This window comes from Gobius niger, assembly GCF_951799975.1.
Source record: "Gobius niger genome assembly, chromosome: 4".
Lineage (NCBI taxonomy): Eukaryota > Metazoa > Chordata > Actinopteri > Gobiiformes > Gobiidae > Gobius > Gobius niger.
The window spans coordinates 36,188,048-36,205,681 of NC_136855.1; the positions used below are offsets into that span (position 1 = coordinate 36,188,048).

General features: G+C 43.4%; 1 protein-coding gene across 1 annotated transcript in view; it reads right to left on the minus strand.

Moving 5' to 3' along the window:
• Positions 1-3,044: 3,044 nt before the first annotated feature.
• The window catches only part of LOC306961804 (leucine-rich repeat and immunoglobulin-like domain-containing nogo receptor-interacting protein 1-B), a 196,360-nt gene continuing 181,770 nt past the window's right edge, over positions 3,045-17,634 (minus strand). The window contains exon 2 of the mRNA XM_079554712.1: positions 3,045-5,657. Coding sequence (XP_079410838.1) covers positions 3,795-5,657 — 1,863 coding nt within the window. The 3' untranslated portion in view covers positions 3,045-3,794. The remainder of the gene's footprint in view (positions 5,658-17,634) is intronic.

Below are 17,634 nucleotides of genomic sequence, written 5' to 3' on the forward strand. Positions count from 1 at the left end.
CCCCATACATTTTTGTACACCTAAACATATGCCAATTTAAAAAAACATCAAGAAAAATCATTGGTTTTGGCTGAAAAAAAAGCTGAAAAGGCGGAATGACGACGCTCCGCAGTGACTTTTTTCAGAAACAACACCAGAGGAGAACCCAGAAACTTCGTGGCGATCCCCTGCTGTTTCACAAAGGCTGCGTGTTCACTTTTAGGAGTGCACAATGTAGTTTTCTTCCGCTAAAAGAATTTGATTTCCCCCTGCTCTCCTCTCACTCTGAGCGGAGACACAGAACTCCGCTTAACTCCGCCCACTTACCCTTTATGTGCGTCTCCATGGCTACGGCTGTCAATCACAGCAGAGCCTGATGCATGAGGACAATATAACACTAACGTTTGAAAACTCCATGGATTATTATAATGGTTTACTTTTAAGAGCGGAGGAGGCATATTTAACACAGAATTATTGTTTTTTCTTTAATTTGTAACAAATCTAGATATAAATGTGCTGGACTTTTCTTTTTGTGGCCATAACGCCTTTTCTCTGCCCAATCCTGCCAGACTTTGGCAGCTAAGCAGGGAAGGGCCTGGTCGGTACTCAGATGGGAGACCGTTTGGCAACACCAGGAAGCCTGGGCGAATGTAGTGAGCGAGTGAGTGGTTGGTGGTGGTCAGAGGGGCCGATGGCGCCTCACTTCCGTCAGTCTACCCCAGGGCAGCTGTGGCTACAATAGTAGCTTACCACCACCACATATGGAGTGAATGAATAGTGCAATGTAAAGCGTCTTTGAGTGTCCAGAAAAGCGCTATATAAAACCAATGCATTATTATTATTTTTTTTCTTCATATGAAAGATCAGGGGACCTTTTTTAGTTTTTTTTCCCAATAAAATCGATTTAAATCATAATACTCATTAAAAAAGATGTTATTTTTTTCCCTAACTCGTCCAGCCCTGGGTTTTATGCAGTCGAACCAATCACAGAAATACACGTAATTCACCAGATAACGTCACTCACTGCGCCGTGCTGTTGTAGTGTTAAACACCGTAATGCTCGAAGAAGCTTTAATCCAAAACAAACCAGGGACAGAGCCAGCATTTGCTCGCTAATAAGCTCCTTCACAGCGAGTCGCATCGGCGCAGACTTAACAGGTGAGTGTAACACAGAGAGAGCAGCCCCCGGCTCACACAGACGACAGCGCTCTGCTCGTCACATGTGTTTATTTCTTTTATTCACTTTTATTCAGTGTCAGTCTGTGCGTGTTAGGCCCACTCTCAAAACTGATGCATATTCAGTTTACTGTAAGTAGTCAAAGCCAGGCTGTGATTATGGAGCTTTCAAATTAAAGCCACGAGACAGAAAACTCAAACTTTTTGTCCCGTGGTCAGTTGGGGCTTGGTCTCTGTCATACGAGGAATAAATCGTGGGGGAAATGTTCTCGTGTTTAGATGGTTTTATGGTCACATTACCTTTCTCAATGTAGTTTTTTTCTGAAAAAAGCTTAAGTTAGTTCAGATTAATCTGAGGCATTGACCGGTGAGTATTTTAAAAACTAATTGGAAACACTTTATAACAACTACGCCTTATTTAGCCTTAAAAAATGATGAACTAACACTTAATTCATTCACTTATTTCACTTAAAGGCACACTGTGTAACATTTTGGGCTACACTGTTGCCATCAATACAAAGCATGCTCCTAATGATCAGCTCAGCACAGAAAATGCTATTTAAGCAGTGGGTAATCAAAGAATGGATTTGCATGAGAACCTAACCTGTTTAAGGCTGTGTCCGAATGTCCACACTATCCCCTATATAGTGCACTATATAGTGCTCACGCCATTTTGTAGGGGTGTCCGAATGTCCAGAGACAAAAAGTAGTGCACTCGAAATTTCCCACAATGCATCTCGAAAAGTAGTGAGCATCGATGGTCACTAAACGGGTCAATATAGACCACAATGCATTGCGAGAGTGGGAGAAGAGCCTGACAGCCACAGGTCTTTGAACTAAACAACACGACTGAATGAAATCAGCTGTTTCAGTCGTGTGTTGCGTATTTCTCATGAATAAATGACCTAAATATAAACGGTTACGGTGAAAAGATGCTAACGTTAGCTGCTAACCTTTAGCTTGAGCTGTTAAATGACCGACAGCTTCCTCTCGAATAATCCAAGCCATTCACGTAAAATCCATGTGAAATAAAGTGTATCTGACTCGTATTTATCCATAAATATTCCACTGTCTCTGAGTTTGGTCTTTATCGCAGAAATACATTATTCCCGGAGTTTAGCAAACTTTTAGCAGATGTAGTCACTCAATCTGATGGCGCTTCGGACACCGGGCTCTGACCGACTTTCGGCATGTCTCTGAGCTAACGCTGGGGTGATTTTTTTTTTTTTCCTTTTTTTGTGATGATAGTAACGCCTGTAAAAGTGCCAAAACAGTCATTCTGTTTCATAAAATAAACGTTTGTAACAATAAATAAATTCAGATTAAAAAAAATAAAAAAACAGAAAGTAGTGGCTTCTGTCCGAATCGCTAACAGAATCAGTGACTATATAGTCGACTATATAGTGCGGGCCTATGTAGTGAATGAGGGGTTAGGGAATAATGTGGACATTCGGATACAGCCTACATCTCAAATTCTGCTGATTTTAGTCACATCTCCATGGAGACGAGCGTGAGACGTCCCCCCTCCTGGTAAAGTTACAGTCATGTCTTAGAAGACCTGAGCCGCTCACAGCGAAGACTCATGTTTGTTGGTACATTTATGAGGTACTTTTCAAGGATGAAAATATGTGTCATAAAATAAAGCTTGTATATCAGTTGGATTTATTGGGCAAATTCTACGCGGGTGGCTTTAATTCATCGTGAACACTTCATTAGTTAAGTGTGACTAACTCCTAATAGTTAAATCACAGTCAGTGTCCCTGTTTTTTAACGGTTCATAACAGTTCATTGTAAAACGATATTCCAAAGTCATTTAATGCCTGACTCTTGCTGACATTCTGTTGACTCAAGGAAACAAATGACAACCAGCCCCGACCTTATCTACTTTTGGAAGAAATTGTACTTCTACGAATGCTTTTGTGTCAATACTTTCTATGCATAAGTAATAAAGATAGTTTGACTTCACAGTACTTAGAAATAGCATGGCACCTCAAAGGGTAAGAACATGGTAATAATGGTACTTACATGAAAATGGGACACTCATAATTTACTTTGCGATGACATGAATGATCCAAACTCTCGGCCCAAACCTTAACCCAGTATTGACAGTTTTACCAGAGAGCTGTTGCAAAGGACATAAGGCTTGTTACCCCTAGTTACCATGCTATTTCTGGCCTCAACCTTGTTATTAATGTGATGTGAAGTGCAACAGTAATATTTTCACCATTTCAACTTTCACTTCAGTAGGCTATGTATTTATTTGGATGACTACTTTTACTTTTTGTAGAATCACAAATATGTGGCTACCCACCTCTGACTTAGTTGTGCTTTTTAAATCCACCCAGAAAAAGGCCATGACTGCTCTGAAATATTCAGAATATGACTGTAGTGTGTAAGCCCAAACAGTCTGTGGGATCAGTCCTGCGCTGTCGACTGGGGAATGCGTGTTCACAGACTGAGCACATTACCAATGCAGATTTACAGAAATCAAAGATAGAATTGAAACATTTCATAGGAAATATTCTGTCCCTGAAGTAAAAATAAACCCTTCTCTTTTGTCGCTCTTCAAACACGCCGCTGTAGCTCATAATGAGTACATAGTGTCATCCTGTCAACAGTCTGTAAGCCACACAATGAGCTCACATGATTTTCATGTTGAACTGCACGGGGGGTTCTGTGGGGCTGGTCTCCTCGCCCCCCTCCTCTTTGGGAACATACTCCACCTCTATACTGGGCTTTGGGTTGTTGTCCTTGCCCCTGCTCCAGAGGAACAGCACCACCAGGCAGAAGAGCACCACGCCCAGGAAGGAGATGAAGCCCATGGTGGTGGCGATGACGAGAGTCTTGACGTCGAAGGGGAACGGGAGCGAGGCGCGGGTGACGTTGCCGCCCTCTTCGCTGGGCTGGTTGGAGATGAAGGCAAAGGTCTTATTGGGCTGATGGGGCCAGTTGGGGGAGTAGCTGTGTACAAAGAGGTGTGCTGCTTTACTGTCATTGCCCGCTGCGTTACTGGCGATGCACGTGTAGGTGCCATTGTCCTGGATCTGAGCGTACCTCACCTCCAGTGTGCCGTCAGCAGACACAGACAGCCTGGAGCCCACCGTTTTAGTGGTGATGTATTCCTTTTTAGGAGACAGCCACATGATGATGGGAGGAGGGTCTCCTTCTGCTGGACACGGGAAGTGCACTGTGGTGCCCTCGTCCACGTGGCTCTCCTGGATTTTGTCATCAACAATCTTAGATTTCTGACAGGTAAAGTAATCCGAGGGCAGGACGTCAGGAAAGTCTTTGAATTCCTTTCCTTGGACGATATTGGGAGAGGCGCACTTTGGCTGCTGCCTGTTGAAGTTTAGCCTCCACCTCCGTCTGAACACCCAGAGCAGGCGGCAGTCACAGGCCAGAGGGTTGTCGTACAGAGCCAGAGTCTCCAGGTTCCCCACCGAGTGAAACACAGACTCTTCCAGAGAGCTCAGGCTGTTACCGGACACATTCAGCACACGCAGGTGATTGAGCCCACGGAAAGAGTAGGGCTCAATAGTGGTTAACCTCCCACCAGCCAAATGAAACGCCTGCAGCTTCTGAAGATTGTACAAATGGTGTCCCTCCACACTGTGAATAGGATTGAAGGAGAGGTTGAGAAATCGCAGATGCCTCAGGTGACTGATAGCTTCATAGGGGATGGCGGCCAGATTACAGTTTGTGACTGACAGAGATGTGAGATTGAGACCAAACAAACATTTGGGGGTCATAGTATCCAGAAGTGGCATGTTGGCGATGTGCAGCACTCGCAGTCGGTACAACCGTTTGAACGAGTAATCCCGGAGCACGGTGACGTTGAAATAGCTCAGCCGCAGGGACAGCAGGTTATGCAGATGGCTCAGAGCGTCGGTGGGCACAGCCGACAGACTACGGCCCTCGATGCCCAAGCTCTCCAGGCTGCTGAGCCCGTGGAAACACCGCGGAGAGACAAACACCAGGTCATCATTCCCCACCTCGAGCTCCCGCAGGTTGTACAGCTCCTGAAACATGTAGTCCAGGAGGATGACAATCTTGTTCTCACTGATGTCCAGCTGCGTCAGGTTGGTCAAGCCCGTGAACACTCCCAGCTGGATGAGCTTGAGCTGGTTGTCACGCAGGCCCAGAGTCCTCAGGTTAAACAGGTTCCCAAAGGCCCCGGGCTCGATGGAGGAGATGATGTTCTCGTTCAGCTGCAGCTCCTCCAGCGCGGGGTAGTTTAGGAACTCCTCGGGCCCCAGCACTTTGAGCCGGTTCTTGCTGAGGTCCAGGAGGCGGATCTCGGTCGGGATCCCCTCGGGCAGAGTGGCCAGGCGGCGGCGGTTGCAGGCCACCGAGCGTTCCTGGCCGCTGCACTCGCAGCGGGAGGGGCAGCCGGTGGTGGAGCCCGACAGCACCGTGCCCAGCATGAGGATCAGGATGGGCTGCCAGCAGGACACCAGGTAGCTGTGCCCCCCCGCCTCGCTGGACAACATCCCGGAGGTCACCTGGAAGACACACACAGGAGAGGAATGTGTGAAACGGTGCAATGTCCAATTTAAGAGATACAAATACAGTGGGAAGAAAGAGGTTGACATTTCATTCCCTGTCAATGAAAAGCAAGAAGAATTCAAAGCACATTCACTTATACAGTAACAGACCCATAACGTGATGCACTTTTGTAAAGAAAATGCTATGAATTATGAATGAAAAATCGTCGCAAAATCCAAGAACTGGTCAAGTGAAGTCTTGTGAAAAAGATCATTTCTACATTGATCTTTTTAAGTAGCCGGCCAGAAAACGCACAAAGAACATAAAAGAACATCAAAGAGCTAATTTGCCCAGAAGTTCAAATGCAGGGTCAATTTTAACTTGAGAAATGCCTGCCATGTAAATAAAACATGCCGCTATTAAGAAAAAGAGGCTACAACTGCTTTGCCAAGTAATTTTCATGCAAACCCATTCACTCTTGGTTTCTGCTCTGCTCTTTTGCTGTTTTTTTTGTCTCTGCTCAGTTAAATGAGACCCGGCTTTGAACCATACACATGAAAGAGCAAAAGAGCTGATTCACTCGTGAAGGTCATCGCCAACTGTGACGGTGATGTGTCAAGGTTTTACACAAAATTGAAAGTAATTTGGGACTTAAGCCGCTGAACTGTGAGGAACGGAAGCTTGTGTGCGTGTCCAGGTATCTTTTATTCCAACAGAATATTGAAATAAACACAACCATCTCAACTAAGACTCTCAAAACAAGATCAAAATCCCGAGCGCAATTATTTTACGAAACCCGAGAGGTGCATTTTCCGTAGCCGCTGTAAAGGACTGTATTCTGAAATTGATTCACGTTTCACTTCCATAGTCTGCTCACTCAAGTTAATCCTAGTGCCCACTTCGCTTGCAGCCCTCGACGCCGCAACGATTTTCCTAAACTAATGAAACCATGATCAATAGAAGTGCTCAGCCCCGGTGCGTTTGCATGCAGGGCTGGTGCTCCCGCGGTGATGGAGCCCTCTCAGCTGGGCGTGCACTTTGTTTCAGTTTTACATGCACGGGGGTGAGGCAAACTCCGGTGTCCTCAGTGCTACCCCTGTTCTTACGCCGGGCTTGTACAAGGTATTTAACACCATTTAGTCAATATTAAGAGAACAGAAGCCTATGTCTTTTCTCTTTTGTAGCACTAGTGCCACCCAATATCCTTCTCACCTGCGTTACCTCTCTGCTTTTTCATCTATTTAACTGTAGATACAACAAAGCGAGGATACGACATGAGAATATTTTTGAAAGAAACCTCCAAACACAAAATGACACAAATGTTTCTGTTAGCGAGTGGGAACACAAACTCACCATGGCCTGACGGAGGACTCTGGCAATCTAGCCTTTAATTAAAAAGATTACACTCATTTGTTCTGACTGTCAGTGTGTCCTTGGGCAAGACCCGTCATCCACCTCGCCTCCAGTGTCTGAGTACGTTGGTGTAGGATGAATGGGTGAGTGGTTCCTTGCTGTAAAGCGCTTTGAGTGCTTAACGTAGGTGGTAAAGCACTACTGACGCAAACCTTTTTGATACAGATCCTACCATAGAATCAACCAGCCCCTCCACAAGGCCCTTAGGAATGGTACATCACCATGAAAACAACGCACTTCAAGTGTTTGTCAACAGAGAGTCTCCATTTTAATGGCTGGTCCCGGAGAGAACATTAGCCCTAATGCATTTCCTATGGGGGAATTAGCATCCACCAAACATCATCGTAAACTGTGAATCATCAACGGATACAGTAGCTCCTGACCACTAATGAGTAATACCAGAGCCTTGTTAGAAAACGTCTAGCAGCAAGAAGGCTAACTGTTACGTTGATCCCTTTTCTTCTTTTCTTTTTCCCAGTGTTGTAAAAGTTTTAAGGCACAGAGTGGATAAATGTGGTGATAGTAATTCCTGTTGCCTCTGTGACGGCCAAATCAGATAGAACAAGATAAGATAGGACTTTATTGATTTTACAATGCACTTGTTACAGGAGGCAAAAGAGACAGGAAAATGTGCAAGCAGAAACTATACGTATTATCTTATATACAATGAAGACAAATGCAGAATGCAGGATAGATGAGGTGCAATTTGACATCATCATGTGGCGGCGGGTGCCGTTTTTGTCACAGTCATACCTATTTTAAGGTGCACTATGTAGCTTTTTAAGCAGCACTGTATAGTTAAAGGAACAGGCCACCGGTTTTTCATACTGAGATATGTTCTTACCTGAGCTTAGACGAGTTGATGCGTACCTGTCTGGTGTTTGTGCGTGCCCTCAGTCACGCAAAATGACCAAAGATGTTGTTAGCATTTGGCCTCTCCCTGTATATTGCTATAGCTCCGAACGTGGTGAAGTTGGAAGCTACCACGCTCCTCCATGGGCACACACAAAGACCAGACAGGTACGTATCAACTCGTCCAAGCTCAGCTAAGAACATATCTCAGTATGGAAAAATGGTGGCCTGTTCCTTTAACACCTTCTTCCCTCTCCCTTTTAGGCAGAATTGTATTATATATATATTTGTTGTCTGTGATGAACATGGCGCCTCTGCCCTCCATCCCGGTGGCCTGCAGGACGCTCCAGAACCAACTGTGTTGTCGTGTTTCTGGTAGGTTTTCACTGCTAATGGAACAGCATCCATGGTTCCCTGTACAATCCATCCAGAAAACCTTAAAAACCTCAAATAAAATTGATCCTGGAGCATCATAGTGGCCACCGGGATGGAAAGGAAAGGCACCAAGCGAACCACCCCCTAGCCACTGAAGGTCACTGAAAGGTCACATACGCACTAATATAAACTTTTTTCCTGCTTAAAAAGTTGCTTAATGCACCTTTAAAGTGCCTCATGTCAGAAACATGAGCTGACGAGCAGATCTCGAAGCCTATTCATTCTTTTCAGCGCCTTTAAATGTCAATATGTATATGGTGGCCTTATTAAAATGCATTGAATGTTGATCCGTGGACCAGGCTGCATGCGCTGCTTAACACACCACTGATGGAAGAGTCTATAGCGTTAGTTTATACACCTTCAGGCTACAAAGAAAATATTACCGCACTTCATCGAGTTGTCATTGCTTTGCTTTTCCAAAACATTTGCGGGCATGGTCGCAATAACCCTGCCTCTTATAGATGACACCATTATATATTATCTGTGGTTGGCTACATGCCCTCCTGGTGATGCGCATTGACCTTGCCCTTGCACAAACAGCACACTGGCGCTGGCTGATAAGCTCACAGGCGGAGGGGAGGTGGGATCTGAAAGCCCTGGTGGCTTCGTCGTGGCTCAGAAAGGGGCTTTAGACGTGCTAAAACCTTCTCCGAGGCGTCATGCGTCGGGTGTCAAAGCTTTATCTTCAGGACGGCTGCAAAGTGAGACCTCCAGACTGCGGTGTGACACGTTGGGAGGCACGTGCTGTAATATGGGAGCGTTTATCTTGATGTTAATAAAGCTGGCGAGTGTCGGCGCCGGGTGATTGCGCAGAGCTGACGTGTCAGATTGGACGGTTTGCAAACGACGTGGTTAGCGGTGAGAATCGAATCCGAAAAAGCGTAAAAAAGGGTGGTTTGTTCCTTCTACAATTAGGAAATACTAATTAAATACTGATCAAAGGATGGCATCAGTGTAATTAGAGGAGAGACGTCTGTATGCTCAATTAGATCAGATGTTTTACTCAGAAACGGTTTGAAAGTAGTTAATGTACTTAGTTTGATTGACGAGAGGAGAGAAGGGTGACATGTTCGACGCCAGTACTTTAACAATACTTAACTGAACAATACTTTTTTCGACACCTATACTAAAATATGTGTCATCTAGAACTATAACACACAACAGTAATGTTAATTTATACAATAAAAGACTTTTTTTTTAAATTTGTACAACAATTTGTACAACCATGTAACAGTGGGCAGCACGGTGGTCTTAAGGTTTGGGTCCCGGGTTCGATTCCCTCCTGGACGGGGCCTTTCTGTGTGGCATTTGCATGTTCTCCCCGTGTCTGCGAAGGTTTCCTCTGTGTAGTCCCGTTCCCCTGCCACTAAAAACATGTACAATAGGTTCCCCTCTGGGGCCAAGACTCCCCTGAAAAAGTGATTCTTAATCTCAGAGGGAATTTCCTGGTTACAGAGACTAGATTCAAGTTGGTTGTTTTATACTCACTACTGCCACCTTAGTTTAGTTTAGTTTAGTTTATTTGAGCCACAGATGCATACAGGTATAGTATACATATAACATACATAATTTTTCACAACATAAGAGGTATTAGTGCTGCTCAGAGGGAGTAGGAAGAAGTTAGTTATAACTTATAAGGCCCTACCCCTCCTTTCAGACTTACACAACTTAAACTACTGCTCACGGCACAATCATTTTTAATGTATATATAATGTATATTTAGGCTTTAAGCATGAGATCTATGCGGCAATTCCAGACTGAGGAATTGCCTTAGTAGCGAATTAAATCAACAAACGGCTCCTCTTAGCAAATCCCAACAGTAAAGTAATTAGTTCATGACATTCTTGTGTGTTGCTCTTGCATAAGGCTGAAGGTGCACATTCTGGACATCACATAATAAATCCGGATTCATATACTTCTCATTATCGGATCAAAATAACAAAGACAATTCATAGTTCAGGAACAGATTATTAATTACAGGAGTTTTGCATACTTTTCCAGTATTTGCTTTCTGTACATTATTTTAAATTGTACTACAGTTGAATGCATTTTTAAATCCTCTTCTAAGGTGCTCCAGAGGTCGACTCCACTTCGTGTAACAGACATACTTTTTTGTGTTGTGCGGGAATATTTTTTCTTCTTAGGTTATAACCCCCATCACGGTCTGAAAACATTATTTGAATGTTTGCAGGGAGTAAACTGTTTTTGGCTTTGAAGACAACTAGGGCAGTTTTTAATTGCACCAATTCTGTACATTTGAGAATCTGCGACTGTACAAATAGAATCTGCGACTGTACAAATCAAGTCCTCAGGTCTTACGCGTAACTGCAGCTTCTATATTAAGCTCGTGCATGACGGCACTTCGGACCCAAAGCAACAACTTTTTGAGGTGCAGGATTTTAGAGGCAGTTGTGGTGAACAGGTCTGGGCTCATTCTACACATTAGGACATGGCTGGAACATGTAGGGGGATGAAAATACTTAGTTTTAACATTTTCTCTAACTCATATAGTCCTTTTAATAAAATAAAAGTCCATCTTTAGTCCATCAAAACTTGGAACCTAATGAAAAATATGTTTAGGTCAATACTAGGGGCTGCGCTCAATATTATATATACAGTATATATTGTCAAGTAGCGTGATACAGAATAATTGTAGCCTCTCTGTCGCAATACACTTGAGTTGCAAAACCTATTGTGGACTCGGGATACGTATCATCTCATGAAGTTGCTGGCAATACCCAGTCCTAGTTGATACCAGTAGCACCATTTTTCACAGAATAACACACCCAGCTCCACATGTTCCTTAGTCTTTGAGCACAGCAGGGAGAGACTGGATCACAGGAGACTGAATTTGAGTTTAATTTATTGTATTCATTTTTTTAGGGAAAGAAAATTGACATGGCATCATTTTCTTATTTCCCTTAAAAACAAAAAAAAGAGCACGACTGCAGGGGGCGTGAGGGGTGGGGTCGGGGAAGGGGTATAGTGTCCCAACGCTGACACAAAGCCGTTACCACAGAATGTCCTGGTGAGGGCGCGTGTGCATTTGGCTTCTGCATTATGGTTTAATCTCACAAATATCTCACTTAGGTACATTCAGGTTCTCATCTTTTGATTAAGATAAAAATCCGCTCTCCACTAAGCAAACTTTCCCATACCCCTCTGGTGCCGGGTCACACGTTCATCTCTGAAACACGAGATAAGAGTTCAGTTACTGCTCCATTCCTACTCCAGTCACGGTTTGAGTGGCTGCTCAATCTGATTCCTCCGCTGGAAGCACAAAGAGCATGTGGCGCATCACACTTACTAGAGTATATAAACATTATGGAGCCATATTGTACACTTAGACCTAAGGTAGAGATGTCAGTAACGTATATAGGTGAAAGGGAGGACATGAAGAGAGTAGAGTCCTGATGCCGGGGTGGGCAAGTTTGCTGGGTCTAGTCAAACTCATATTGGTCTAAAACTGTGGGCCCGAGCATTTTCTAATGGAGTTTTTTAAAGGAAGTGGCCAGATTTCAGTATTTAGATTACTTTTGGGCGTCGTTATGTTTCTCTAAATGATCTCGGTGGGAACGTCCTGGACTCGCGCGCTGGCATACGAGGAAAAAAGGCTCAAAGACTCGAGACTGCCCTGACCACAGCCAAAAGAACAGGATGATCCTGCTTTTTCAGAGACTGCCTCGTACGAACGGTTAATTTCACTAACTAAATGGACAGCTGGATATTTAGGAAGAAATCTGGGACTGCCGTCGCCCACTGCTCCTTACGGGTCGTCCCAGCGGCGTGAAGATGCAAATGCAGAGGACAAATTTTATTGTACCATAATGACAAATAAAGCACCTCCTCATCCTCATAAACTCCCATCAAAGAAACTGTGACTTTCATTTTTATTTACATTTCTTCAAGGAATAAATAAAGACAATAGTGAAATATATACAATACTCATCAAAAGTTTGGGAATGCTTTTTTATGCTTTGGTTTTTCTATTTACATTGTGGAAACCTTAAAATTTAAAACCTATTTTGAGTTATTTCACCCTTTTTGGTTTCCTACATACTTCCATGTGGTCATTTATAGTTTAAGGGGGTCATTTATGTGAGATCAATAAAGTATCATCTTATCTTATCTTATCTTATCTTTACTAAGCGTTACTAAGGAAGTGGATTGGCAGCAAAGTCACCATTTCGCAGCTTCTCTCATTTCCAGATCAGATTTGGGGCTCAAATACTTAAATACAAGTCATTTCAAAAGATACATTTGGTGTAACATACCCACAAAAAGCTATATTCTATTTTCCTACTTGCACTTGCTATTTAGCACCGGCCTTGTTAAATGACACCCTGGAAGTGTTTCCAAACCTTTGACGGGGACTGTATGTGTCAGTACCATCACTGTAAAGTACAAAGTAAATATAACATTTTGAGGTTCGATAATCCAAAACATCGCTGCTCACACTCAATTCGGAGAGAAGCTCTCGAACCGCACTGTCCAGGGACTGCGGGCTCTTCTCTCTTAGACTAATGTTGTTTGTGCATTGTCCCTGATCAAATAAAAGAAATAACAATAACATTGGGTACCACAGGTCGGCAACACTAACTGAAATCATTGGTGTGAAGAAAGATTCGAGACCAGTAACGTAGAGAATATTTACTGGGTGAAGAGTACAGAGCATTTTCACAACGAACAACGATAGAAATGGGTTTTTATCATAGTATGTAAATGAGGTACGACCAAAACGCATGGAAAAAGATCAGTTTAGCCTCTTATCGGCCGCCTTTGGAGGGACTTTACAAAAAATTATCTTTAAATAATTACTTGCTTTACATCAAAATATAAGACATTTGGTTGATTTGGCACATTTTATAAAATTTGCAAGACATTCACACTTCCAGACTATCACTTTAAGTCATGTTTTAGTTCCTTTTTTGGCACATTTTTGTTGTGTTTTTTTTTTCATCACTTTGTAATATTTGTGTTGCTTTTTTAGTTTAAAGAGTAACTAAACACCAAATCCACTTTTTTTTTTGCTGATAAACGGTCTAAATGGTTGTTGAATAGAGTTAGCTACATGTCCCAGTCAATATGTTGACATTTGGTGCAAACTTGTTCAAAATCTCACTTTTGTGTCTAAAACCGCAGGGTTAGCGCCTCTACTGGTTTCATGCAGCAACTGCATTTGATATGTTGTGGTTGGAGGAGAGTGTGTCCACGGCGTCCACAAAACGTCATCAGTTCTGCCCGTGGTTCTGCCTCTGTGCCTCTGTGGCCCCGCCCACTCACGCCTCCGCCTCCGTCACGTAGCAACAAGGACACGCGTCGCGCACACACCGCCTGAGCTCATGAGTCAAACCAGTAGATGGCGCCCCTGCGATGCTCACACTTCGGCTGAGGTGGTGTAGAGGAATAAATCCCTTAGAAAAGCGACTGTGCGATGCTCTCTCTCTGTTCGCAGTCACTGACAGCGAGCGAGTCGTCTACCAGCGGCGATCTTTTTTATTTTTTCGTAGGATAGTTGCTACTAGTGATGTGCGGGTTGCGGGTTCCACCGTCGTCTTTACAGCAGGTTTTTGGCGTAAATATACGTCGGATTTTCATAAAACAAGTAGCGTTTTGCAGCTTGTGATCCAGAGAACGCTTTTGTGGAGCTCGTGTCTCCTGTTTTCCACCGTATGTGCGGCTGTGTGTGACTTCGCGTTAGGCCGACCTCTGCTCTCTTCCTCTCTCCCTCTTGCCCAGCGCTCTTCGAAGGGAGAGAGAAAGCAAAAACGCGCGCGATGACACACTGGTGCTGTTCATACGGATCATATTTGTAACGTGTAATATTTAATGGTTGCGGGTGCGGGGCGGAGCGGAGCGGGTTGTAAAAATAGAACAACGTTGCGGGGCGGGCTGGGTCGGGTTAGAACCTGCTCCAAATGCGGGACCCGCGGGTTGAAAAAAACCCTGACCCGCGCATCACTAGTTGCTACATCAAGCAATCACAAGTCATGAGAATGTACCAACTCTCCTACGAAAAAATAAACCTTGCGCACAGTGGTGACAGCGGTAACAGCCGTCTGTCAGTCCTGTCAGATCTAGGGGCTTGGTCTGAGACGGTCAACAGAGCAGACCCCGCCCACACACTCACCCCCCTCATCTCCCCCAAAGCCTCCGAGACCACCCCTTTCTCAGCAATTTTTGACTTTAGTTTGTGGGTGGGGAAAGGCTCTGCCACACCCGTTTAGTTGCACTTTAACTCAATTTTTTGGCCCTTTTTAAATTACTTTTTGTGTTTTTGAAGATATTTGGTCATGTATTTGTCGCCTCTTTATCAATTTTTTGTTGTGTTTTCGATGCTTTTTTGTCGCTGTATTTGTTTTCATTGACTTTTTGTTACAGCCTGTAGTCCAGTGCAATGCCTCAATTCAAAGCTAAGACCTTGTAGTTTCTGATACGGATGGGCGGTAAAGTGGTCAAAATGAGTTTTGTAGGTTTTTCAAATGATTCGTCACACACTTTAGAGGTTCAAGCTTCCAAATGATGCTTTTTCTTTGCACATCTTAACCTGACAATTGCAAAAATGCTATTAGCAACGAGGTGCAAACATGAAGGACCTGTTTTCAGCAACTGTGACAGTAATGGGGATGGGAAAGAAACACTGTTTGGACTGGAACAGCTCACAGTGATCCAACACATGGTGAATCACATATATATTTTATAGGAGGTGCTGTACCTCCTGTGCTCCTGACACATATGTATGATCCCCAGTGAGGCCACGATGCGGCTCTACTGCGCTAATCGAATTCACACATGTGTTGCTTTGTCTTACTGCAGTATATCCATAGAATATTGTTTGCATAATACATACTAGAACAAAGAAAAAAGGTGTTTAATTCAATGTGTTTCATCTCTATGAGCGCAACTTCCGCATGTATTTTCAATTAGCACATTATAACTGCAATGCAACGTGTCGCTTCTTCCAATTTCCACATACATGGGTGACTCTATATGCCGCTGTGGACCTGTGGGCATTCTCTGACTCCTTTAAGGAAATATTCTGGAACAAAAGAGGCTTGGGACGTGTACTTGGGTGTCTTTTCCAAACTGGCTGTTCGTAAGGGGGCTGTAGAGGTGGAGGTTTTGTCAAGATTGCAAGGCGTGGTACCTGGAGTCTGTGGGGGAGATGATTTTTTCAACACGACTGACATCACTTTCGGACTCTTTCGCAGAACAAGTCACACAGACACATGCTCGTTCAGTGAAATCACAGAGATTGGTCAGTACTAGTAGACCTGTTCACACATGCAAACATACTTAGGCCAATATATTGTCACTTTCAATACAGCAACTCGAACATAACTGTAAAACTGTATCATCTGTGAGCTCTCAGCAGCTAATGCCAGTGAAGTGATTCTTGTTCGTGTTTCATCGTTTTCACGCATGAATCAAAAGTAGGAATAAGATGTCTTTACGGGATTACGTACTGTAAAGCAGTGTTTCCCAACTCACTTGAATGCTATTTGAACATAACTTTGAAAGGAAGTATGTCTGTGTAGGCTCTCAGTCGTACATTAGTTGTCCATCGCCATGAAGGTTCTTGAGTCGTCTTCTATACTCTTCAGTTGAAGCGTAGAACGTTTCGCCTCTTCATCCAAAAGGCTTTGTCAGCTACACTAAAGTTAAAGTTCAGCCCGCAGACCAGATATAGACCACAGGGAGGAGCTTAGCCTGGCTCAGGCCCTGCCCTCTATTAACAGCTACTCTCACCTGTGGGTAAACTTCTTTGTAAGTCTTTGTAGTTTACATTTTCTACACTTCAGCTACAGAGGACAGAAGATAACTCAAGAACCTTCATTGAAGCTTGAAAGAAAAGATACATTGAAAATTTACATACATTTATACATTTTTGCAATAAAATGTATACTTTAATATTTCAGCTGTATTTTGAGCATAAAACCTTGTCTATTTTATAAATAGGTATTGTTTTCTTTGTGCATCAGTACAAACCATTTAAATGAACTAATATCTTGCCGTATTTTGTCTAAGTAATATGTTATATTTCTTAGTTGCTGATGCTAATGTCCTAATGCTGACGCTAGCTAGCACTAGCTGTGACTGCCGTTTTTTCACTTCTACTGAACAATCTGCTGTGAATAATCATCCATATGGACCCGATTTAGACTTGACTTTATTTGTCAATAGTCATAGCTAGCGCTAGCTAGCACTAGCATTAGCACAATGCTAACATGAAGCATCATGTTAGGATTTTTTTTATAGATTTATGGGCTGTTCAACCTCTTTGCTCCTCTCCATGTCTTTGTTTCTTTATTTAGTGGAAAACTATATTCATAATTCAGAATTTGTAGTTTTTAAATAATTTGAGAAAGTTTAGTTTTTTCTCTTCCTTGTTTTCCCCTTTAACTGTTTTCATACATGACCATATATGGGCGAAAAATAATATAGTTTTTTGCTGGATGTCGCTGTATATTCTCAATGTAACAGAAGCAGGATGATGATGAACCACTGCCCACAGTAACCATGGAGACAGATCGCTTCACCATCACACTTAATATTCATGGGATGTTTATACAAGATTTATTCTGGCAACCATGGGAAAGTAATGGCATTAAACATAAATAAGACAGCAGAACACTGGCCAAAGAATTCAGTGACAAAATGAAAAAGAAAGTCCAGCAAAAGTGTGTGAAAAATTATGCAAATGAAATGCTGCACTCAAAATCATCAACACCCCAAGGTTTCCAATTTATCAACTGCTGAGCTTTTTACCAAAACCAACACAAATTAAACCCCTTTCACCGCGGCTCAAGCCGTCGCCTGTGGGCTCCGATGGGGGAATAATTGCAGCCTTTATTTCACTTTGTGCAGAAATATTAATTTCCCCTAATGGCGGACGTCAGGAGTGTTGGTGCGAGTCCGGAGAGACCGAGTGAGGGAGAGCTGTCAGACCAAAGCAATTATGCCAATCAATAACCGCACTGCCAGCTGTAATAATAAGGCTTCGCTAATACGCCGCATGCTAGCCGCGCCGCTAGATTGGATGCCAACTGGGATCGCCGCGGCTGATAATTTTTTATTGTTACATCTAATGGTTTTTCTCAACAGAGAGGGGCGTTTCATCAATACGATCATAGAATGTGTGAGATGGAGCTTTGACTCGTCCCCGCCCCCGGCTTCGTCCCAACGTAATGAAAATGTACGACCCGGCCTCTTGGAATCATCATCTCCAGAAGTTTTTAATCAAGAGGCGAAAACAACAAAGATGTTTGAGAGTTTTGACATTTCGGTCGGCGC